The 23,321-nt window shown below is 30.9% G+C and overlaps 4 protein-coding genes and 1 long non-coding RNA gene across 12 annotated transcripts in view; 2 read left to right on the top strand and 3 right to left on the bottom strand.

Annotated features, from left to right (window-relative positions):
- The window catches only part of Utx (Utx histone demethylase), a 91,467-nt gene extending 83,906 nt beyond the window's left edge, over positions 1–7,561 (bottom strand). Inside the window, exons 1-3 of one of the 2 annotated variants that reach the window (XM_087415292.1) lie at positions 7,426–7,561; positions 6,746–7,002; positions 5,961–6,069 (exon numbers count right to left, since the gene is read on the bottom strand). In XM_087415292.1, coding sequence (XP_087271418.1) covers positions 5,961–6,069; positions 6,746–7,002; positions 7,426–7,493 — 434 coding nt within the window. In that variant the 5' untranslated portion in view covers positions 7,494–7,561. Of the gene's footprint in view, positions 1–1,859; positions 2,351–5,960; positions 6,070–6,745; positions 7,003–7,425 lie in introns of those variants that run through there. The other variant, XM_011054961.2, reaches the window with a different exon arrangement.
- Positions 7,471–8,552, top strand: LOC147906980 (uncharacterized). The gene is made up of 2 exons (XM_087415298.1): positions 7,471–7,911; positions 8,403–8,552. The coding sequence occupies exons 1-2, from the start codon at positions 7,471–7,473 to the stop codon at positions 8,463–8,465; spliced, it is 504 nt and encodes a 167-aa protein (XP_087271424.1). The 3' UTR covers positions 8,466–8,552.
- Positions 8,475–12,239, top strand: LOC105145440 (FUN14 domain-containing protein 1). 3 transcript variants are annotated; one of them, XM_011054959.2, is made up of 4 exons: positions 8,475–8,609; positions 10,036–10,197; positions 10,307–10,502; positions 11,164–12,239. In XM_011054959.2, exons 2-4 carry the CDS (start codon positions 10,043–10,045, stop codon positions 11,347–11,349), a joined length of 537 nt encoding a protein of 178 aa, XP_011053261.1. In that variant the 5' UTR covers positions 8,475–8,609; positions 10,036–10,042; the 3' UTR covers positions 11,350–12,239. The 3 variants fall into 3 exon arrangements, with proteins under 3 accessions (XP_011053261.1, XP_087271422.1, XP_087271423.1); XM_087415296.1 differs by lacking the exon at positions 8,475–8,609 and adding an exon at positions 8,628–8,757; XM_087415297.1 differs by lacking the exon at positions 8,475–8,609 and adding an exon at positions 8,911–9,047.
- IntS9 (integrator complex subunit 9) lies at positions 10,230–17,353 on the bottom strand. Of its 5 annotated transcripts, XR_015548048.1 has the most exons (14): positions 17,205–17,334; positions 16,955–17,016; positions 16,236–16,433; positions 15,977–16,139; positions 15,073–15,314; positions 14,733–14,979; positions 14,296–14,476; positions 13,963–14,198; positions 13,589–13,800; positions 13,241–13,426; positions 12,876–13,070; positions 12,644–12,764; positions 11,111–11,208; positions 10,230–10,594 (listed from the first exon to the last, which is right to left on the bottom strand). XR_015548048.1 is itself a non-coding variant. In XM_087415293.1 (13 exons), the coding sequence occupies exons 2-12, from the start codon at positions 16,961–16,963 to the stop codon at positions 12,645–12,647; spliced, it is 1,989 nt and encodes a 662-aa protein (XP_087271419.1). In that variant the 5' UTR covers positions 16,964–17,016; positions 17,205–17,334; the 3' UTR covers positions 10,894–11,208; position 12,644. The 5 variants fall into 5 exon arrangements, 4 of the variants coding, with proteins under 4 accessions (XP_087271419.1, XP_011053275.1, XP_011053274.1 ...); XM_087415293.1 differs by lacking the exon at positions 10,230–10,594 and having other exon boundaries at positions 10,894–11,208; XM_011054973.2 differs by lacking the exons at positions 10,230–10,594; positions 11,111–11,208 and having other exon boundaries at positions 12,122–12,764; positions 17,215–17,335.
- A 428-nt stretch (positions 17,354–17,781) lies between these two features.
- LOC147906979 (uncharacterized) lies at positions 17,782–19,063 on the bottom strand. Its single transcript, XR_015548049.1, has 3 exons — positions 19,010–19,063; positions 18,256–18,378; positions 17,782–18,001 (listed from the first exon to the last, which is right to left on the bottom strand). It is a non-coding gene; the product is annotated as an uncharacterized LOC147906979 (long non-coding RNA).
- Positions 19,064–23,321: the final 4,258 nt, after the last annotated feature.

The raw sequence follows: 23,321 nt of genomic DNA, 5'->3' as shown, positions 1-23,321 counted from the left end.
GGCTTTAATACTCTCATGGAACTTCACAACATTCTTCGCTCAACATTCTTATCAATTAATATTTCTTGTATTAAGCCTACGACACACATGTAGGTATATAATTTAATAAATTACTAGAATTGCGCCACGCAGAGTTATTTGTAATTTACTCTATTATAAATCGAATACGATCTAAGAGGAAAAATCGTATCGTGTGCCATAGACATTGTTCACGATCAAAACTAGTTCCATTCCCATATCTCATCTCTCACCTTTCCTGTTCTCTTATCGAGGAGGACCGAGGACGCGTAGATTTTTAAATCCCTCGTCCCGGGATCATATACGACGGGAAGGGTGATGAATGTGCGAATATATATATACATATACAGGGTGATTTTAACATATTCCGTCACCCATCATGAGCAGGTAGAGTGAATCGAACTGAGTCGAAAAGTCATCTACCATTTTGCAGTTTACGCAATAGTTAACGAGATATTAATTACTAAAAAGTGCCAAATATTGGTCTTGAATAATTTTTTACTCAAATACATACTATGAACTTTATAGAAAAACTGCAAGAGACAAAAATCATTTATTTTCTTCTCATAGAACTCTAAAAATTTTTTCAGAATTTTTTATCAACTTTTTAGTACTGCATTTTCTTATTTTTACCAACATAAGAAAATACGGTATTAAAAAATTCTGAAAAAATTCTCGGAACTTTATGAGAAAAAAATAAATGATTTTTGTCTCTTGCAGCTTTTCTATAAAGTTGATAGTATTTGAATAAAAAATTATTCAATACTAATATTTGGCAATTTTTAATAATTAATAACTTGTTAATTATTGCGAAAATTGCAAAATGATAGAGGACTTTTCGACTCAGTTCGATTCACTCTACCTGCTCATAATGGGTGACAAAAAATATATTAAAATCACCCTGTATATACGCGAAACGGTGTCCGATATTCGCGCGATCTTCCGGGTAAATCGCGGGCTATTTTTGGCACGTTGGCAATTAAGTGTAGTTAAGCGAAGCCAACCCAATTTACAAATTCGCACACGTTATTATTCTCGCGGAATGCGAGGAATGCGGCAAGTGAAAAAGAGAGGAAAACAATTGGACAACGCGAACGTTATGTAGAAAAAAACAAGCTACATCCCGGCATAAAATATAAAAAATCATAATAACGCGCGAAAAAGATTAAAAATTCCCTACGATACTTTATGAATTTGCATATTACAGCAATTATATTTATAACAAATTATACGTATATACTTTGTTAAATAAATGTAATATGTAAATATTAAAATATCGCAGGGGAATTTTTAATCATTTTTACATGATAATTATAATTTTTTACATATTATTCATAATAAATATATATAACACAATTAGTCATAAACAAAAATACGGTACGTACATTTTAAAATATTATAGGCAATTTTTGATATATATATATATATAATGTAATTATTGTACATATTATAATTAATGGTAATTCATGTCATAAATTATACGTGTGTGATATGAATCATTAATTATGTATGATAAATATATTATAAATTATTGAAACACAGTTATTTATATGATATTATCAATACAAATTTAGAGAAAAAAGACATAATGGTGACACTAACTATAAATTAGTTCATTCAACCATACATGTATATCTATTAATCCTTCATATGAAATCTAAATAGTTACCACCAGCCTAAAATGTGTTTCTTTCTTTTCCGAATGCATAGCAAACAAATTCAAAAGACACGTTACGCTGCAATAAAGAATTAAATCGCGAAGATGAAAAACTTGTTAGATTTTCTTATTTTCTCATATTTGTATTACATTTATAACGATATAGCGCAATAACTTGATTTACCATTGTTGTCTCATTTTCGTTTACTCCAATTTAGCGCCAGTCGAGCCTTGGATTTTCGGTTTCAGTTACCTTCGGTCAAATCTGCTCCGCCGAGAGTCGCCGAGGGGGGAGGGCATCGATTATAAACAATCATGTAATATGCATGCATCGAGCGATGAGGAGGGAGGATGCCCTGCTTCCATAATGTAGTCTCTCGCGGATTCCGAATTCCGAGTCGCGGATATTTCATGCGCGATAAGATCGCAGGTTTGGACGGACAGACGGAATTCGTAAGCGAATTTCGACGCCGGAGTTTGTTTACACGTAGCGGTCTCGTTGCCGCCCCCGCCGTTATGGCTGGAGTTACGTATATACGGCGCTCCTGAAATTCTATTTCGGTTCCACGAGAGACGTGCATATTTGGCCTATTATCGCCCTCCGCGACCCGCACCCGCACCCCGCAACACCCTACACCAATCAGACGGCGGCGGCGCCGCCATGACTGCACTGCCGTTCGGCACGTAGACACGTCGCGGAGTCGCTCGCGCGACACGAGAGACATCTGTCGGCCGACACCGCAGTCACGTTATCATAAAAAATAATTACCGACCGTAAGTAACTCGACAAACGCTATCAGATATGTATGTATACAAAGAACGTTAATTACATCTTAAACACATTAGAAATCATCTCATAAATGTAAAATTAAACATTGGATATATATGTTTCGTAAAAAGATTCCAGTGGTATTGAAGATGTCAAAAAAAGTAAATTACAATTATAATATATTAAACTGAAATAATATATTATAATGTGTATGAGATGTATAAGATCAAATGTAATATTATTTCAGTTTAATGTATTATAATTGCAATTTACTTTTTTTTACATCTTCAACGCCACATTTATGTGTGCGACAACAGGAATCTTTTTACGAAACATATATATCTAATGTTTAATTTTGCGACACATTTATGAGACGATTTTTAATGTTTAAGATTTTTAATGTAATTAACGTTCTCTGCATAATTTTATATTGGAAATGACCTAAACTTATAATCGAAACATTCATATTTTGAAAACACTAAGAACGAGCTATACATTTGAATACATGATAAATTATAGGGTTGCCACAGAAAAAAAATTTTTAATTCCCTGATTTTTCCGAGTTTTCCAGATGAGAATGGAAAACTTTCCAATGTAAAATATATACATTTTAACACATTTATAAAGAATTGTAGGAAATCTAGCTTATATTATTAAAAATAACGCAAAAAAGGCTTAGTAGTATATTAAAATTTTGGGTGCAAATTCGAGCCAATAAAGAATAAATCAGTATTGGAAAAAAGAATGCAGTTACAAAAAAGGGCGATCAAAAAAATATTGAATAAAATATAAATTTTAATTATTTTATTAAAATCGTTTAAAGTATGCAAATTTTGAATGTATTTCACTATAAACGTCAGATATAAAAAAAGATATTAAAAAATTACAATAATTATCTGGAATAGGAGCAGTTTAAGGAAATTGTGAGCAAATTTCAAAATTCCAGACTTTTTTTACATTTTTCCCTGATTTTTCCCGGTTTTCTTGGATAGAATTGTCTGTGACAACCTTATATAGGATAGAGAACATCAATGAATAATCAAAACTTAGATGTTTCGAATAATACAATATACATTCTCTGTTAAATCAATTTATTCAAGATATGATTGCGCGCCGAAACATTCGGACATCCTTATATTAAGATCTCAGGTTCAAACCCTAGCTGAGGTAATATTTTTCGCAATATAAGTTCTTTACAGTTTTTCTAATTTAATTTAGGCAGAAATAATTATTAGTCTCGGACTGATTATATTGAAAGTCCGAAGATTTCGGCGCACCTCCCAGCAAACGAGAATGGAATGAAATGGATTAAAATGAATTTAGATTTTCAGAAAACATACGGATTCATGAATGTTAAAATTAATCCTTTTAAATAATCCTGAATGTATTTTTAATCATTTATAAAAATTGCATGAAACAAATGTCTATTCTTTTTCAATCTTGAATGCATTTTTATTTATTTAGAAGTGGCATGGAGTATATTTCTATACTTTTCAATTTAAAAATAATATTATAATATTTTATGTGTGTGCATCGTGAATACTGCTCAATTCAAAATTCTGAAATGTAGTTTTTTAATCCAATTGAATAAAAAAAAATTTTTCTTTTAAAATGAGCCATGAATGCTATTCAATTCAAAATTGTGAGTAGAAAATCCATTGTTTCATTTAAAAATGCATCATGAATGCTACTTCATTCAGAATCATAAATAAAAAGTTTTTCGTTTTAATTCAACTGAATTAAAAAATAGTTGTACCATAAAAATCTATCATGAATTCTATTTCATTTAATAGTTAAAAGAAACATTAAAAAAATTACATAAATATGTGCAATAAATGTTACATATATAAATTCCTTATTTGTAATTAATAAATTAATCGCTTTTATATGTATTTTATATTAATACGTTTCCTTTATTATACAGCTAGCGTATATTTTTTGTATTATAAATTTTAAAATAATAACTATAGAATTTCATGTAATTACTACTTTAATTTATTTAAACTTTTACATATATAAAAATTTTTTTTATATCGAATCCAATTTAGTTTTATGGATTTAAAATACGGATTCGGATGGATTGAAAATTTTCAATCCATTTCAATTCATTTTCGTTTGTTAGGCAGTCATATGAGACAAATTTAACAAAGAATATATATTACATTATTCGAAGCATCTAAACTGATTTAAACTTAGACCGGTCATTGGCGTTCTCTATCGTTTATTTATGTATTTATATTTTGATATGATAAAAGTAAGAAACACATATATAACCAGTGTTAGGTCTTTATAGACATTAATCTTTTCATATTATTTTATACGATTATATGTATGTATAAGATCTACTTGTTGATTCTGTTATAGTTAAGAATTTATCATTAATAAACTCTTTATAGGATAAAATAAAGTGAAGCTCTCTCATGTCTGTTTTTACCAATGCAGTTTAATTTTAATTTCGGTTTAACTAACTCTTCATTTTTTTCTAGTTCTAAGAATTTAAAAAAGATGAAGAATAAAAATTAAAAACTTTGGTAGAACCGATATCAGTGAACCGAAATGCTTGCGACTTTATCGACTCTCGGACCTGCACCTTATCGGCGCCCGGAAGGGCAGCATGCCGTTTATCGGCGAGTTGATGGTGTCACGTGTGCGATACAAAATTAAAAAATAAACAGAAGATGCACGGAGAGAGAGGCTGCACGGGAACGATGAACTCTGCATGTGTGTACGTCGTGCAAGGGCCGACGCCCCCTTCTCAAGGCGAGCAACTCTCACGAGAGAGATTGCGGAATTTTTTTTATGTCGGCCATGTTTGCCGTTCGTCGGTTGAGCCCTTCGCCCTTACGTAGCTTGCCTAGGACCTAGCCAACTGACTTAACCACGGGATTCTGCTCTACGTTTACAATTACGCGCGAGAAGTAAAACCAAACGTTTTACTCCCATAGCTCATATGGATGTTCGTTTTAGCTATCACTTTCCATTTTAAATAAAATGAGAGATCTCTTGCAATTATCTTAGCAATGTTAATAAAAAAACCAATAAATATAAAATATAAATTCTTCGTCAGTGACTCTAGTTAAAAGACATTAATAAGAAATTTAAAACATTTTTTTGCAAAATTTAAGAATAAACAGCCAAGAGATTATATTTTTATATATTTTAATGCAATTTTAGGTTTGGAATTTAATAACTTTAAGATCTCGTGATAAATTTTAATTAAAAAATATCAAGTCTATTTAATGGAATGGATGCCAGTTTAATAGAATCAGTTTTATTAAGTAATATTAATTAATAAATATTAATTTATTAAAATTTGTTATAATTTATTTTATTCATTAAATTTCTTTATTTCAATTAATCAATTCACAATTAAATTTATTTTACTTTACTTAATTACCTAATATAAAATTAGGATCACGAGGTACACTCACGCATTCAATATTGCATGACTCTTATAATAGAATTCATCGTTCCTTTAGGGCATATATTGAAAAAATAAAATTATTTCACACTCACCATTGGAAGGCATTGAAGTGGAAGTAAACGAGACCCAGTCCATATAGAAATGAAGCATCCTTCCAGTAGTCACCTTTTAAGGAGTAGAATTTCTGATACGCCGACATTGCTGTTACAAGAAAAAAAGAGGATAGTCATTAGAGCAGGTTTGTTCGTTAATAAAAAAATAAAATAATAATAAAACAAAAATTGTTTTACTCAAGATAAGGTTTAAAAATGAGAGGAAATATACAGTAAATCAATGGGATTTGAAGCCCTAGGAAACCCTCCAGTCATTTATTTTATTAGGTTTCCCAACTATTGATATGATATACTTATCTTGAGTTTAAAATTACTCAGTTAAATTCTTTATTATTTGATTCATACAAATGTTTATTTAGATAAAACAAAAAAAAGATAATCTCATTTGTTTGAAAGAACATTTTCAATTGTAAAATAGAATTTGAATTAAATGACTAATATATAATTAGCCTAAATTTTTTTTCAACAGACATAAAACATTCTCAACTGTTTTACGTTTTATAGAAAAAAATAATACAGAAAGGGAACTATATTTTTGCTATAATCTTCCTTAATATCTCACTATTTAATTTATAAAACAAGTACTTATTTCTTCTAAATGAAGAAGAATTAAAAGAGATAGTTTTATCTGCTTGACAAAACGTCTTCAATTATAAAATAAAATTTGATTTAAATGAGATTCACAAATTAATCTGAATTTTAAACCAATGTGAAACATTCCCAACAGTTTTATGACAAGATATACTATAAAAAGAAAGTTATACCTTTGCTATAATCTTCTAAAAGTAGATGAAAGTGTCCCAACTTGCAATACGTCTTGGGATCGATGCTTATTCCCTTATCCTCATCCTCATTCTCCTTGAAGTCATCCGAGCACCCTTTTGTACTATCAACTTTCCTGCGCTGTTTCTCCGTCTGGGCCTGAACTAGCATACGCTCCAAGTATTTGATGGCACGCATCACCAAGGCCTTCCTCTTCGCCTGCTCCGGAGAGTTGAGCTTGAGGAAACCGAACTGCCGGCTGTACATACACACAAGAGAGAAAGTGCCTTCAGTTTCACAATGTATACCGCATTTACGCGCGCATTCCATCCGGTCGAGAGACTCGTATGGAACGCATGTGTTTATTATCGGCGATCGTGCCGGCGATTTAATAATCAAGACGGCGGCTACGCTGACCATTCGGCTCCGCGCGCGCATTGTTATCGCGGCGAGATTTCGCGACAAGTCCACGGAATGTGGTACAGACGGAAACGCGAAAACGGTGTCAGTAGGTTGCGCACAAGCGCGCTGTCAAACGCGCTTTTTTAGGTTATATACCAGTAACGTGATAGTCGTGATACTCGTCATCCGACGGACGGAACGAAAGCAGCGACATTAATCCCGGTCGCGGAGAACCGGGAAAATCGCGGAGGTGTACGTGGAACCGGGTGGAATTAATCACCTGTCCAGCTCCGACAGCGTCTGCAATTCCTGCGGCGTGAGGTTGATGTCGTCGGTGTCCTGTGCCATTTTACACACGCTCTGTCGCGGTCCCGGTAAAGACACGCGCGTCACACATCCGCGACCCGCGCGAGACGGATATCACGCACGCACGACGACTCCGAAACCTACGACGAGGAAGTCGCGCGCGCGCGCGCGATTATACGCGAGTCAATCTTACGGCGCCGTCACCGCATCGCGAAGAGTTTATCAGCGAGATGATAGTGGCGGCGCGGCGGCGCAACAGCGACAGCAGCGACAACGGCAACGACACAAACTGCACGCGATCACGTACGAGCGGCATGAAGTGAGACGCAAATCGCACCGACCGACCGGCTCACGAAACGCCGACGAATGTCGAGTGCGACCGAACGACGCCGAGCCCGGCCGGCCGGTTCCGCGACGAATGCCGAGCGTGATCGAACAACGCCGAGCGCGGCCGAGTCAAGTCAGCCATTTCTAAGTTTCGAGCGCGGTAGATTTGAATGCGATAAGATACGAGAAAATAAATTCACCGCTATTCGATCAATGTTAACTATTTTTTTTAAGTGACATTTGATTATCGAAAATTAACGATGAATATTACATATATCGAGAAATAGATAATAGATTTCAGGCAAAAATTTAATCGATAAATTTAATATGATATGATATTTAAAGTGACTAAGAAACAAAATATCAGATATTAATATAAAAAGACTAAATATAAAAGTAGATAATATACTATAATAGTAATATTTAAATAAGTCATAATAGATATAAGTATTAAGAAAAAAAGTTTCAGGAGTTTAATTAATAAATTAAGTTATAAAGTAACTAAAAATAAAAATCAAATCAAATATTCAAATTTAAACGTAAAAAAAAATCAAATAAAAATAGATTTAAATATGTTGTATATTAAAAAACATAAATACTACAAAAAAAAACAATACGTTTCAGGTTGAAGCAAAAGATAAAAGGAAAGAGGAACAGAAACGAGCAAGGTGCAGAAGGTGCAACTAAAACGAGCAAACTTGGTTCTCGGGAGCCGTCTGGCTCCCTCCAAATTATTGTACCGTATTTACGTCAATTTACATTCGATTTGACAGGTCGCTCAACTGACGTCGTCGCATTCGTCACCGTCTGTGAAAATTTATTGTCGAATAGGTAAATTTCATATCTTATTGAAATGTTGTATAGATCTAAGCAAAACGTTTCTGTCCGCGAGACGACTCGTCATACACCTAAAAACACGCTCGATACTCATGCCGAATAGAAGTGTCTTCCGCTCGAGAATAAGGAAACTTTTCAAACGGTAGAGCCCTTTATCGTTTAGTTTTCCCCTAAAATTCGTTGAATGTTACAGCCAATTGGAAATTTACGGGAATTCCTTGATATTCCACGACGTTTCTTTTTCGTTCTCCTTTTCTGAGAACAATCGCTATTGACTTCCTTTCGAAACTTCGTCATCGATATAATTACGTTTTCATTTACTTTATTGCGTCACAAATTCGCAGAATAAGGATAATGTCGACTTCCAACGTCTCATGTGATCCTTTTGTTACGATTATTATGATTATTGAATAGTTGTTAACCTTTAAATAGGTAGGTTTAAGAGTCTCTAAAATCTTCAGAGTGAAAATCTTACTTTTAAAGATTGAAAATTGAGTCACTGTTTTTCAAGACTGGCTTAGCTCAAAACAAGATTTCACTTCAATAAATTTAGAGAAAAGATATGTAACAAGTAAGGTGCTCAGAAAATTTTAATCACAAAATTTTAATTCTACAGTTATACTTTTTACTAGTATATTATGTTGTGATTAAATTTACATAAAGCCTAATCTATAATGTATTCTTCGCTTCCCGTTTCATGCTTTTTATCTATTACCTTTTTCCTTCTTATCTATTTTATCGACAATCATAGATGTTTTCTAGCAAGAACAAAGTGAATCATTTTATCCTTGTGTAATGTCAACAAACAACAAGAATGTAATGATTTACTGTGTGTTTCTTATTATTTCTGAAGTTCAGCAACTTTTATCTCAAGTGACAGAAAACAAAAAAATAGGATAAGAAGCAAAAAGGCAAGATAAAAATGTGGAAAAAACAAGAAGCAAAGAGCACATTATAAATTAAACTTCATACCTTAGAGATAGATGAATATAAAAATAATAAACTTTAAGACTTCTGGGCAATACTTTTTTGTTTTCCTTTTCCAAAATAAGATTTTAGAAAAACTATACCTAGAATACTGTTGCTACCTCACTTATCCACTTAAAGATTAACAAAACAACTGTTATTAGGAACAATCAGGGATTTGTTATTTTTTATTTAATTTACTCCAAATTTAAAGGTTAATAGTTGAGAGAGTTAATAGTTGAAACATCTTTTCGTATTTCAATTAAGTATGTAAAACTTTCTACATTGATATTTCTTTCACTCGCATGTATGACTTTTTAATCATAGAAATTATATAAAAGGAGCTTTTTTAAAACCCTGCTTGATTTATAAGATCACTGAGCACGTTACATGAATTATCCAATCTTTTAAAGATATAAATTCTTTGTTATATTTTCACATACTTTTTTTTCAGGACCAAGATGCCAATACCCAAAAAGAGTAAAGAAGACGCGAACAAGGAAGCCTACAGTATAGATGCCTCACAGGAAGCCAAATCCTTTTTAGAGAAAATCATGGGTGATGTGAGCAAATCTTCGGCGACCAAACAGATCATCATTGGTACCTCATCAGGATGGTACGTATTTTGTACCTTAATTGTTATCATAATTGTTTATTTCTCAAGTATCTGAGCGTTTAATACTTATTAGGCATATATTCCATACTAACTGCTTTGTAACTTATAGGGTAACTGGATTCGTCACCATGAAGATTGGGAAGGTGGCAGCCTGTGCAATCGGTGGTGGAATCATCATGTTGCAAATAGCTGCACATCAGGGTTACATAAAAATTAATTGGGACAAGATTATGAGTAAAGCCGAGAAAATAACAGATAAAGTGGAAGAAAAGATTACCGGCGAAGGACCAAATTTCATGGATAAGGTGAGACAAATGTCAGGTTGCTGCATAAAGATTTTGTACTTTCTCTAAACTGAGTTGAAGATTGAAAGTTTCCTATTTTTTTAAACTTCTTCCTAGAAACATATTTTAAAAAATATTATGATTATCTTCTAACAGAGATCATTTCAAATCTGTAACTTTATTTTCAACTGTAACTTAACAAATTGTTTGCGTTTAATCATTCCTAATTATAGAAAATATTTTTGCTTGTCTTGTTTATAATTTTTTAGTTTACAATTTTTTTAATGTAATGTTCCTATTGTTGTTTGTAGGTAGGGATACTGTGGAGGAAGAACTCGTACATTGCCACAAGTTTTCTTGGCGGTTTCATTATCGGTCTATCTTGGTGAAGTAAAGAACAATAACTTTGAAGTTTTATGCGAAAATGTGAACGAATGTTTAGTATGTTGTCATCATACATATTACTGTTGCGTTTACAGTATCCATATTGAATGATATTAATTCAATATTAAAATTTAATATGGCAATATCAATAACAATTAATATCAATTTTTGTCAATATCATTATAATTTTGTATAGTCCCCAATAAAAATATTTAATAAAATTAATTATGGTGTGCAGATTTTACCAACTCCGCTTCGATATCACACTGAGTCACTGATGAACATTATTGCATTCCAGGCCGAGAGATTCGTCGATAAAAAGCTGGATAAAGCCGAGCGATTGCTGAAACAAGGGAAGACCTATACGCGACGCTGGTATCACATGTTGACCGGCGGCAACGATAGCTTCCAGCCAACGGAATTCCATTTCTTTCTAGTCTCATATGTGGCGGGAGTTGCGATCGGTATCGCCACAGCTAACTAGGTAATAAGTTGCTGCACTCTGAATGCAACCAAGAGAAAGATCGACATCCATGTCGCGTCAAAAGACAGCTGCTCCACTGCTATTGACGCACATGACAACGTCGTCGACGAGTATAACAATACAATCATGGACGAGGTAAGAAACAAGATCAATGTGTTGAAGAAATGGGTCGCGCGAAGTACGCTTAATAATCCTAGATAAATACCTTTATTTTTTAGTCTGTCACTATTGTTAGCGATGAGTAAAACTTATTCATGCATTATAGAATTGCTTATAATATTTTTCCTTCTTTTAAATTCTGAAGTAAGAATAGACAGAATAGTTTCAATCAAACTGTTTATATAAACTATTTTAAGACCAACATATTTTAAGATCAATAAATAAAATAAACTTTACTCATCGTTATCATCTCTAGAGTTAATACATCAAACAAATGAAAGTCCCTAATGTTTTCTAGACGTCTAAAATTTAAAAAAAACTTATTTATAGCATTGAAATTTATTGAAATTTTTGTATCGCTTCAATATATTATTTATTTTTATTCTATCCTGTAAACTTGCGCACAGTTTGGAATGTATTTATGAAAAGAATCTTAGAATCTTGAATTTTGTCATTTGCATAGAACATATGCAAATCAAAATATATAACACGTGCATATGAAATGATAGAGGTTTCTTGTTCGTTCAGAATGCAGCAAGAAATTAGTCATTCTAGGATGTAAATCATTAAAATAATATTGTATACTTATTATTATAAAGGATTGTGATTCCAATTTTTCTTTCATTATTTACATTTAATTTGCTAATCGTCATATATTTACATCGCATTGTTTGTACTTATATATACAAATCTTAACATGTATTATCTACAATAAAAATTATTTAATGATATTCAAATGCAAATTTAACAAATTTCAATCACTTATTAGCAATAATCTAGCAATAATAGAAACTGAAATTTGACTTAAATTGACTTGTTATTAAATATGTAGGAAAGCATTATTATATTATTGTCAAATGTATGTTAAGCAATATTTGTCAAAAATATTGTGTTTGAAAGTATTTAAACTGCCCCTTATTTAACATAATTAGATAATAAAAATCTTTTCTAGTATGGTCAATTTAGAAATAATTCCCAAGTTAATGTCATAGATAGAATAAAAATGAATGATGAAACAAATAAATATATAGACGCTTTGAAATAATAAATTATATATAAATGTATATACAATACGATATAGCAGTATAAAACATTGTCTCACAGAATATCAGAATGTTATAAATGTATATCGTACCTCAAAATCTTTTCAGACACTGCATTATTATACTCCTGAGACGTTTACGAATTTTTTGATCGCCATTGCAGAAAATGTGTGTAGAGTTATCTCCGATCTGAATCAAAGTGTCCTCGTCTTGCTGCAAGTAGACATTAATTCTCTTAATTATATTGATTGTGTTTATATAATCATCGAAAAAGATTATTTTCTATATTTATATTGAAAAAGTCAATGAGATATCAAATCCTACCAAATGAATACTCGTAGAAGTGGGACTATGCTGTAATTTGGCTCCATGAAAGCCTTCCTGATTGAGCTTTTGCAGCAATTCTTGTGGATCCAAGTTCCCGTACTCATGCTTTCTCTCCTTTAGCACTTCCTCCATAATTGGTGCAGGCGAACCCAATGACATTTTCCTCTTTCCAGACAATTTATCCTCTATATTCTATAAATGTTACATATTTAGAAATGAAATTATGTATAAACAAAATATATTGCACTTTTTTCTCCCAGTAAATCTGTTTAGTTGAAAATATCTTCTATAAAAGAGCATATCGTAATATTTATTTTGACCATGAAATTCATATTTATCTTTATACACATTAGTAATTATACTTTTATAGTATACACGTTGTCCTTGACATCAAGCTCGCCGGTAACAGAAGCGAGACTCAAGCCAGGTCGCACTTCACTCGGTACAATATTGCTAGCTAATTCCGGTTCGATAAACACACGACCCTTCTTCCGCTTTAATGGCAATTTTATCACCTCTCCGCGTTTGAAAGTAATCAAGGGTTTTTCCTTGAACAAAGTAATTATGCAAGTTATTTTATAGGATACTTTTTTTTTAATACATATACATATTTTATAAATATAGTAAAGAAAAAATACAAAACAGAGAATTGTAAACATAAATTATATAAAAATCAGAAATTTTTTATTAAATAAAAAACGTATATCTACCCCAATGGATTCGATGACAAGATCCGTTCTATGTGGTGCCATTCCAGGAGGTTGTGTGTAAACTTCCGGAATTACTAAATGCTCTGGCTTCAAGTCTCGAATCAGTTTATTAGCCTGAGTAAAGTTCAGAGAGGTATCGATGGGACAGTGCACTGCTTTCATAGACAACGGTTGAAAAGGTGCGAGGGCTTCCAAATATGGAAAATCAGGTTCTGAATAATAAAGTGAATTTTTAGAAAAGACTCAACCATCGTAATGGAGCCAATGTTGATTAAATAATTTATCCTATTTCTAGGATTTTTACTCAATATAGAATTGCAAACACAAACTTATTGCAAACTTATTATTTTCTGAATAGAATTAAGTAGACTTACCGGTAAAAATTACAGTATGCAAAGGATTGCCGCCCCATAACTGCACGAAGTGCACGGCATCGCCAAATCGAAGGCTGGGATGGCCGCAAAAGACGACACAAGGCTGTCGGTAATCATTGCTGAATCCTTCAGCGTATGTAGATGTATAATGCTTCAATCGAGCATTCTTCACGAGGAAAGCATGTGGAAACGGTTCTTCTGGAAGATAAACTTTGTTTTGTTTATTTGTTGACAGCCTAAAAGTAAAAAATGATAGTAAAATACAAAATAAAAAATAATAGAATATATTAGAAATATATTAGAAATATTTTAGAATCACTTCATTGATTATACCATTCAGCAAGAATATTTGAATAAGCCAAAGATGTCTCCGCCACAGGTGAGATAAAGAATAGAGGCACTTGTGTGAAGCCTGACTTGTCTAGATGAGTGCTCAGACACTCGAATAAGTCATACACAACGCCGGAGGGATAACAAGGTATCAAGACGCATCCACCAGCTCTAAGAGTCACAGCTGCAACATTTTTACGTGATAAGATAAAATCATTAAATGATATTTTTGTTCAGAAAATAATAATGATAAAAATTCGAATAATAATACACTTAATAAAGAAAACAATTTTGTCAGAAAAAAAATCTCGTAAGAAAAATTAATTGATTTTATCATTTATTTAATTCTCTCCCAGGAAATATGATTTTAATCAAAGTATTAAGAGATCATCTTTTTGCTGGGTATATCACAATTTATCAGATATTAAGATTATACTTACCAACAGTCATGCACAATTCCCCAAGCATAGTGTCTGGATTAGCAGTTGGCGTTTGTGTTAAACCTGTCAAAATCAACAGATTTGCGTGCTTCAATGTGACTTGATCCATGGGCTTTGGATGAGTAGTCAATGTAGACGAACCGCTGACAAAAGCAACTTTTTCGTGGTCACTAGAGATTAACCAATTACTACTACCTAAACAGAATCCCGAACTGATTGGTGTCACTGTTAAAGCACCATATATATCCTGCAAATAATTCGAATGTGATTGGGTTATCTTATGAAATCGCTGATTGTGAAGAAATCTTAATATGTTAATTTGCGTACGTCTTAAACTTACCAGCTTTTGATCATATCCAACCATTTGAATATTTGATAGCGCCGAATTCACAGCCGTCATGGAATAAATATGTTTCCAAGTTTTTGGTTTAACAACCTCAGCTAATGGGGATGGCAACGTATGTAACATGTCCTTCCAATGTTTGGCCATTGTTGCTTTAGGAGTCCGCTCAATAAACTCTACTAATTCCTCCATGAAAAACCGTCCAATTTGCAATGTCGGTTCGGTAGCATATATTATACCTTCGAATTATTGTGTTTATAGATTAAAACATACACAGAGTGGCAATAGATGGAAGAAAATTAAAAAATTCTAAATAATAAAAATCAGACGAAAATCAAGAATGAAATTGCAAATTCAGTTTCGCTTCTTATTATAAATGTTTCTTAATTATTAGATGTTGGAATTAATTCGTAGCGTTTTACAAGTGATGGGAAGTACTTTCATTAATGTATTTTTTAATGCTCATGTGAAATAAATAACATTCTTTCATTAAAAAACGCTACGAATTAATTCCAACACCTAATATAAATGTTTTAATGTTCACATATGCATATAAAAAAGTGAAGTCAAATTCGCAATTTTATTTTTTATTTTTAACTTATTTTATCATCTAGAGAGAATCACTTTTTAAATTTTCTCCCACTTGTTGCCAAACATCCTGTATACACATACACTCTTTGCTAAAAAAATTATAACTAGATTTAAATGTTGGGATAGTTTCTTCAATAACAGTGATACATATGGCTCCAATGCATAAGACTTTTTTCATAATTCTTGTAAAAAGGAATTGAAATAATCCTGTGACATTTTGCTACATCTATCATCCAAGATAATAGTCCTTTTACTTATATCTGTACATAATTTTTATCAAAGTGTATCATTTTGCATACACTTGTTATACCTTTGAAACCTGTGCCTTCCGTTATGAACGGCAACGCGAGCATACATGTATAGTTGGATATCAAAATGGCATCGATCTCTGAGAAATCAATTATTTTCTCCAAAGGAGGAGTGAATTCTGGAACTGAATCTACAAAAACTCTACCGCAACATTCTTTCAGCTCCTTAAAATAAAAATAATGATTTGCAATTGCTGTTTAAAATAATTTAATAATTAATATACTGAAAAGAATTAAATAATTAAATTCTATCTCACTAACTCCCTCAATTTGCCAATCTTGTTGATTATCATTGCGTGGCAGCCACGTTGGCAAGGAATTAAATTTATTGCTAGGTACCATGGGCAAAGGCATGAAATGCAAAATGGATTGCATATTTAAACCACAATCCAACATCAGCGTGGTTCCTTTGAAAGTTAGAACCAAGCATGGCTTTGTTGGCTCACTGGACAGGCAATACTAAAAAAAAACCAAATTGTTAATTAATTCTTATAAACAATGTATCAATTTGAAGAACTGGATATTGTTATTTTTGTCTAATAATTCTTCATTATACTAGAAATATGAAGCTAATAAATTTTATATATAATACAGAATTTTTAGATAACGATTATTATTTGTTAAATAAGAAATTCTATTTTCTGTCAGAGCGAATCTTGGTGCTTAGTAATATTAAAATTAATAAATTTTTCAGTTCCATAAACTGCATGTCAATTCAAACTTAAAACTGGAGCTTATAACAGCACAAATACATTGGAAATGTATCAAATTATACTGATCGTCAATTTAATAATGAATTTCCGCTTATAATTATTATTCCTCTAACAATCCTAGTTTCTTTATGTCAAATATAAATCTAATTTTTCCTCACCAAGAAACTTGCACATTTTGAGGTTATATTTACAACTTACTTATAAAAATAAAAAGCAATTGTAGCTCTGTCAACTATAATGACTTTTAATTAAAGCAATTATAATTACCAGCCTCATCTTGAATCCTTTATTTACAAATTCCACATGAGTATATCCGTTTTAGTCGACATCTTTCATGTAACAAAAAAGCCGATTTTTAGATGCCAAGTATATTTAACTGGTCGAATCTCAAATTTAAATTTTCGAATTTTTGATAGATTCGAGTTTTTAATAGATTTCTTTTTTTAACTATCCACTTCTAATTCAATGAATTTAATTTAAGACGAAATATATCACGTGAATCACACGATATTCTTACCTATTCTTACCTGCCTACATGCTTTAGTTACGCCAGAGAAAATCCTGAGAGAGGTCTTTTTCCTGTTACCGTTGAAATTGCATATACACTACCGCCAGTACATCCATTTTCAGTTTCAACTACGTGACTATATATATTTTCTGACACTATCGATAAAATCGTATCGTCGAAAGTAGATGTGGTTTGCCTCTGTACCAAATCTCCAGGCACGACGAGATATTATTATATTAAAAACCCTCGATTCTGGGCAAATTTTCGTGACTATCAATGAGATCCGGGGGGGCCCGAAAGATAATTGAAGAACAATAACGTTACAGATAACTAATAAAAATTGATGATTATATTAATATAAATATTTCAATGATTATTAAATTCGTGATTTTTTGATTATATAAATGCTATACAAATAAATATGTATACTTTTAATGATATAATATCTCACATATTGCCGAAAAATTACAATTTTTCTCTGTAGTTATCATCTCTATTGATAATTAAATACTCGGATATCATTAAAATCACAGTTTTAAATAAAAATCGAATATTATTAAGTTTTAAACACATATATATATATATATATATATATATATATATGTATGTCTACAAAACTAATGAATTATGAAATTAGTACCGTATTAGTTTATTACTCTTAATCACTTAAATTTTAACAGGCACACAATTTCCATATGCACCAAAGATATCTTTAATAGTACCTCGTCAGTGCCCCGAGATAGAAGCGTGCCGACCATCCATAGTTTAATGGGTTCTCGAACGAAAAAATTTTAATTTTGCATCTCCTACACATGAAAATAAAAGTTGTTGAATTTTAATAAACAAAACTGAAAATTCAAACAAGTTAATTTAGTGAATTTTGTCTTATATAATATCTTTCTTATAATATCTTATCAAATTATAAAGTCATGTTTCTTTATACAAATTTTCAATTGTATTTTATTCATAAAATACAACGTTTCGTATTACATTTAACATTCTTCGCGATAAGATTTCAAAAAGTAATATGAAAAAGAGCTACATGCGACAAAAAAATTACCTGCTTGTACGTACGTCGGTAAGGGAATAACTGCGTGGTAACTAACGGTAAACATAAACATGACGCGTCGCTCCGTGCCACCTCGTACCATCCCCACCTCAAGGCCACGCGCCAACCGACTAACTGTTGAAATAATAACGAATATTACGAATAAGTAAAATAATATATTCTTTACATTTTTATAATATTTTCCGATTAATGAATCAATTTCTTATATGTATCTAGTTTTAGCGGTACGAGTCGTTTAATGTGGTATCGTAATTTTTGTGATACACCAAGAAACATATTTAATGCTCATTTAATAATTTTAAATATTTCGTATCAATTATAATGTGCTGACAAGACAAGAAATGAAAAGAGATTTTTACTAGCGTGGTTTTTCTTACATACTTGCTCACATGAAGTGCTATTGATATTATCCAATATTATATCTCAATTTTTATTGCTCTTTTTGGTGATTTACAATTAAATAAAGATTAACAATATGTCATCCATCCTTTAAATAAAGATAAATGCAAAAATTTCTTTTAAATTATGAAACAATTTCTAACTAAATAGAATAATATAAATAGCATGCACATTTATAGATATGTAATTTAAATATAATTTATCTATTTCTATTTTTCCCGTATCATAAGAATGCAGAATAACATGAAAATGACAGAATTATACGATTCAAAGTATGTGCGTAATGAATCTAAGAAATAGAAATTCACGTTCGTAGGTATATAATTTTTATTAATTAATACGACACCCGAAGCGACTCGTAAACACATCCGTCTCCTTCCAAGATCACCGATCGAATTCCGAAGTGATGACGTAGTCAACCGCCGCGTCGCGCGGCACGCTCCCCCACTCTGTTCGTCGCGTGATCCCTCCCCCCGCTGTTCACAGAGTGGGGGAGCGTACTGCGCGGCGCGATGGTTGACTACGTCATCACTTCGGCATTCGCTCGGCGATCACGGATGGGGACGGATGTGTTTTACGAGTCACTCCGGGTGTCGCGTTAATTAATGAGAATTAGATATCTACGAACGCGTAAGATTGCCCAAAACTAAGAAGTGCACCAAGGATTAATAGGTTTATTGCTTTATTTCTTACATTTATACAGTTCATGAATATTTTAGATGAATATTTCATGTATTCTAACATATACGGTATAAAAATGAGATTCTTGTTGTTAAATCGTGGCTTTTTATCACTTTAAATTGTATAATTCTGTCATTTTCGTGTTACTTCGCATTCTTATGATATGGGAAAAGTAGAAACAGATAAATTATATTTAAATTACATATTTATAAATGTGCATGCTATTTATATTATTCTATTTAGTTAGAAATTGTTTCATAATTTAAAAGAAATTTTTGCATTTATCTTTATTTAAAGGATGGATGACATATTGTTAATCTTTATTTAATTGTAAATCACCAAAAAGAGCAATAAAAATTGAGATATAATATTGGATAATATCAATAGCACTTCATGTGAGCAAGTATGTAAGAAAAACCACGCTAGTAAAAATCTCTTTTCATTTCTTGTCTTGTCAGCACATTATAATTGATACGAAATATTTAAAATTATTAAATGAGCATTAAATATGTTTCTTGGTGTATCACAAAAATTACGATACCACATTAAACGACTCGTACCACTAAAACTAGATACATATAAGAAATTGATTCATTAATCGGAAAATATTATAAAAATGTAAAGAATATATTATTTTACTTATTCGTAATATTCGTTATTATTTCAACAGTTAGTCGGTTGGCGCGTGGCCTTGAGGTGGGGATGGTACGAGGTGGCACGGAGCGACGCGTCATGTTTATGTTTACCGTTAGTTACCACGCAGTTATTCCCTTACCGACGTACGTACAAGCAGGTAGTCGTGTCGCGTGCGACTTTTTTTCACATTACTTTTTGAAATTTTATCGCAATAATACCAAATATAATACGAAATGTACTTAATGAATAATTAATCATACTAGTAATCGTATTATGTGAATATTCATAAAATACAACATTTCGTATTATATTTAGCACTTTTTGCTATTATTATTATGTTTCAAAAAGAAATGTGAAGAAGAGCAACACGGCTACTTGTCTGTACGAACAATATCACACGAGTTATAAAAAAGTAATGTTAGTATGAATACTCTCATGCAAATAACGTTATTCCTGTTTTCACAATTAATATAGTTTAATAATTTAATTAATTTTTGTTTTTGTGCACCTTTTTCGTTGTACGATCCGTTTAAAAATTAAACGTAACTTTGAAACTATTTTTTTTATTATCATAAAAGAAATGTTTCTCCTTTTTATTAATCTCTATTTTATTCTAGACTCTAATCATATCATCTATGTATAAATAAGATTCAGTTTTTTATGTTTTCATTTTATTTCGCAATGATAACGAATTGCAGATAAAAATCGTTTCTAAAAATTAAGCGATTGCATAGTAATTGCATGGTAATATAGATAATAGTTATATAATATATTTTTCAGATTATCTTCCCTCTCCGGGTACACCTTGACGTGGTGAGAGGGCTCAGTACCCAGAGGATATTTACATGAAAAGAACGATTCTTCTCAATTATTTAAAAATTTTCGGATATGTCTGAATGTATATCTAAATAAAGTTTTAGATATTGAATAAAATTGTTCTCTTCATGTAAAAATCCAACGACGGAGAAGCTAACGTACCCTCGTCGCCGATTTATTTGAAAATGAACGAACCGAAGCTGGTTCGTCGCGTCGCGCGTTTGCATCGGGAGTGTCGTTTAAGTTAAGGACTCAAGTTATAGTCCGCGCGCGATTGTAGTATATTATTCGCGAGTGTTTTACGCGAGTGTCCTGTGCGAGAGGATGTCAACCCTATTCTGAGAGGAGGAGGAGATCTGGGAGAGATATCAGGCATCGGCGGAGCAACCTTGCGGTAAATATTATTTTTTACTTATGTAATATTTGTGTCCTTCTTCTTTTAAATTTATTCTTCAATAGTTTCATTTTAATGCTTTAAAAATAATAATTAGAATAAAAGGATTATTTTGAAATTTTATAAACATGTGTTTTTAAGAAAATGTATAATTATTTTTATAAATATAACTGAATGGTGAATTATGAAAAATTCAATGCTTATAAAAAATATATATTTTAAATATTATATAATTGTATTTTTAAAAAAACTTTGCATTTAGTAAATAATTTTTGAAATATTGGTTGATTTTTTTACTTTGTTTTAACTTGGATTTTCTATTCTTTTTGTTACAGAATTATCGTAGCGACGTTGCTGATATAACTCCGCTGTTGCACATCGGATTGGTGAGTGATAAATTGATGTTTTTATTGGGGTAACGGATGTATGATAATTTTATTAATTACTATATATCTATAGATGCATAAGCATCAATTTGTTAAAAAATATATGAATATATTGTATAGCATTCCATACATCCGTTGCCTTAAAATGGATAAGTAATAATAAATTGGGATAAACCTAATCCTGGATACCTTTTTATTATATGGAATTTATTGTACATGCACTGTTAAATTTATAATGTCACATTACACTCAGTAAAATGTTTTTCATACATGAATATGTATAAATATGTATAAATATACATAAATATCCATAATCATGTATAATTATGTATGTCCATGCATGTTTATACATCCCTCTTTCTTTTGTAAAATTACTTTTTAGTGATAGCAATAATAATAGTAATGTGAAAATATTAAAAATAATTAAGAGGATAATTTTTATATTATTTGTTTTTTAAAAAATCAAGTTTAAAGAAATGTAAAAAAATTACTTATGTATAATTATAGATAAAATTATGCATAATTGTGTATGAGCAATTTTTCCAAACTTGTTATTTTTCCTGAAACGAAACAATGCGAAAATTAATTATCCTTTAATTATTTTTAATGTTTTTACATTACTATTATTATTTCTATTACACTAAAAAATATTTTACAAAAGAAAAAGAGATGTATGAACATGTATGAACGTATTTCGTATATGATTATACATGTTTATGAATATTTATACATATTTATTCATGCATGAAAAATTTTTTACCGGGGCATTTTAAATTATTTCTAATTTTTATTTAGCTTAAATTTTGTGTACTAATTGTAAATTCATACGTGTTAATGTGGACGCTTTGTTATTAAGAAATTTAATCACAAAGATATAATAAAAAATTTTTTGGATGATCGTTTTTTATATTAAAATAATACATCTTGGAAGTTAAAACAAAAAAGGATAAAATTTGTATTTTTGAAATATAAGAAATATGGGAAATTAAAATATATAAAGCTTATATAAAATAATAAGAGAATAATAATTAGAATATATGAAATTATCTTTTATGGATACCGTTATATAGAAAAGTGTTTATTACAGTTTAATAAATATTGTTTTCTTATTTTTCCTATCTATTCTCTCCTCAAATATTCATTCAGGATTAAGTTTTATACAAGTTGGTGCAGAAAAACAATACCTATACATTATACGTATATGTATACACATTTACCTATAATATCAACTGTTTTTTAAGAAATTTCTTCTTTTTTCACACTTATTTATATACATCTTATTAATAAAATGATAGCAAGAATAATTGTAGAGCATATAATTTATTAATTTTACTTTTCTGTACAAAATATTTTTTACGTTTATTAATTATTATTATTTATCTCAATGCACTTACTTCAACCTAATCTTTTATAACTTATCCATAGTAATGTAGTAACTGGATTTTATACCAGTTAAAGCAGTAACATGATGTAAGATCCAATATATATTTTATCAAAAAATATAAGAATTTTATCTTATAATTATTTTAAAATCGCGTTTAGAGTTTTGCATAACTTAAAATACTTAAAATACTTAAAATATTTAATTTTGAAATAATAAATTATTTAAAAAATGAATTTTAATAATATACAAAATACGATAGGGATATATTTATTGAAATGAGGGAAAATTATCCCTTTCAGATCTTACATCATTTATCAGAATTTCTCATCTCCGCATGTTTTGAGATGAGATTCAGCAACGA

This window comes from Acromyrmex echinatior, chromosome 17 (genome assembly GCF_024713525.1).
Source record: "Acromyrmex echinatior isolate Ae372 chromosome 17, ASM2471352v2, whole genome shotgun sequence".
In the NCBI taxonomy this organism is placed as follows: domain Eukaryota; kingdom Metazoa; phylum Arthropoda; class Insecta; order Hymenoptera; family Formicidae; genus Acromyrmex; species Acromyrmex echinatior.
This window is presented reverse-complemented; position numbering and strand designations above follow the sequence as displayed.

Excerpts from the sequence above, each read along its gene's own strand:
- LOC105145440 (XM_087415296.1), top strand. The coding sequence starts at position 8,708 with ATGCCGAATAGAAGTGTCTTCCGCTCGAGAATAAGGAAACTTTTCAAA. Across the intron at positions 8,758-10,035 it reads ATAAGGAAACTTTTCAAACG|GACCAAGATGCCAATACCCA; the intron begins GTAGAGCCCTTT and ends CTTTTTTTTCAG. Across the intron at positions 10,198-10,306 it reads ATTGGTACCTCATCAGGATG|GGTAACTGGATTCGTCACCA; the intron begins GTACGTATTTTG and ends TGTAACTTATAG.
- IntS9 (XM_011054973.2), bottom strand. Across the intron at positions 15,315-15,976 it reads GGAAGGCACAGGTTTCAAAG|GTATAATATATGCTACCGAA; the intron begins GTATAACAAGTG and ends AATAATTCGAAG. Across the intron at positions 13,801-13,962 it reads GCATACTGTAATTTTTACCG|AACCTGATTTTCCATATTTG; the intron begins GTAAGTCTACTT and ends TTTATTATTCAG.
- LOC147906980 (XM_087415298.1), top strand. The coding sequence starts at position 7,471 with ATGTCGTCGGTGTCCTGTGCCATTTTACACACGCTCTGTCGCGGTCCC. Across the intron at positions 7,912-8,402 it reads GCCGAGCGCGGCCGAGTCAA|GTTGAAGCAAAAGATAAAAG; the intron begins GTCAGCCATTTC and ends AATACGTTTCAG.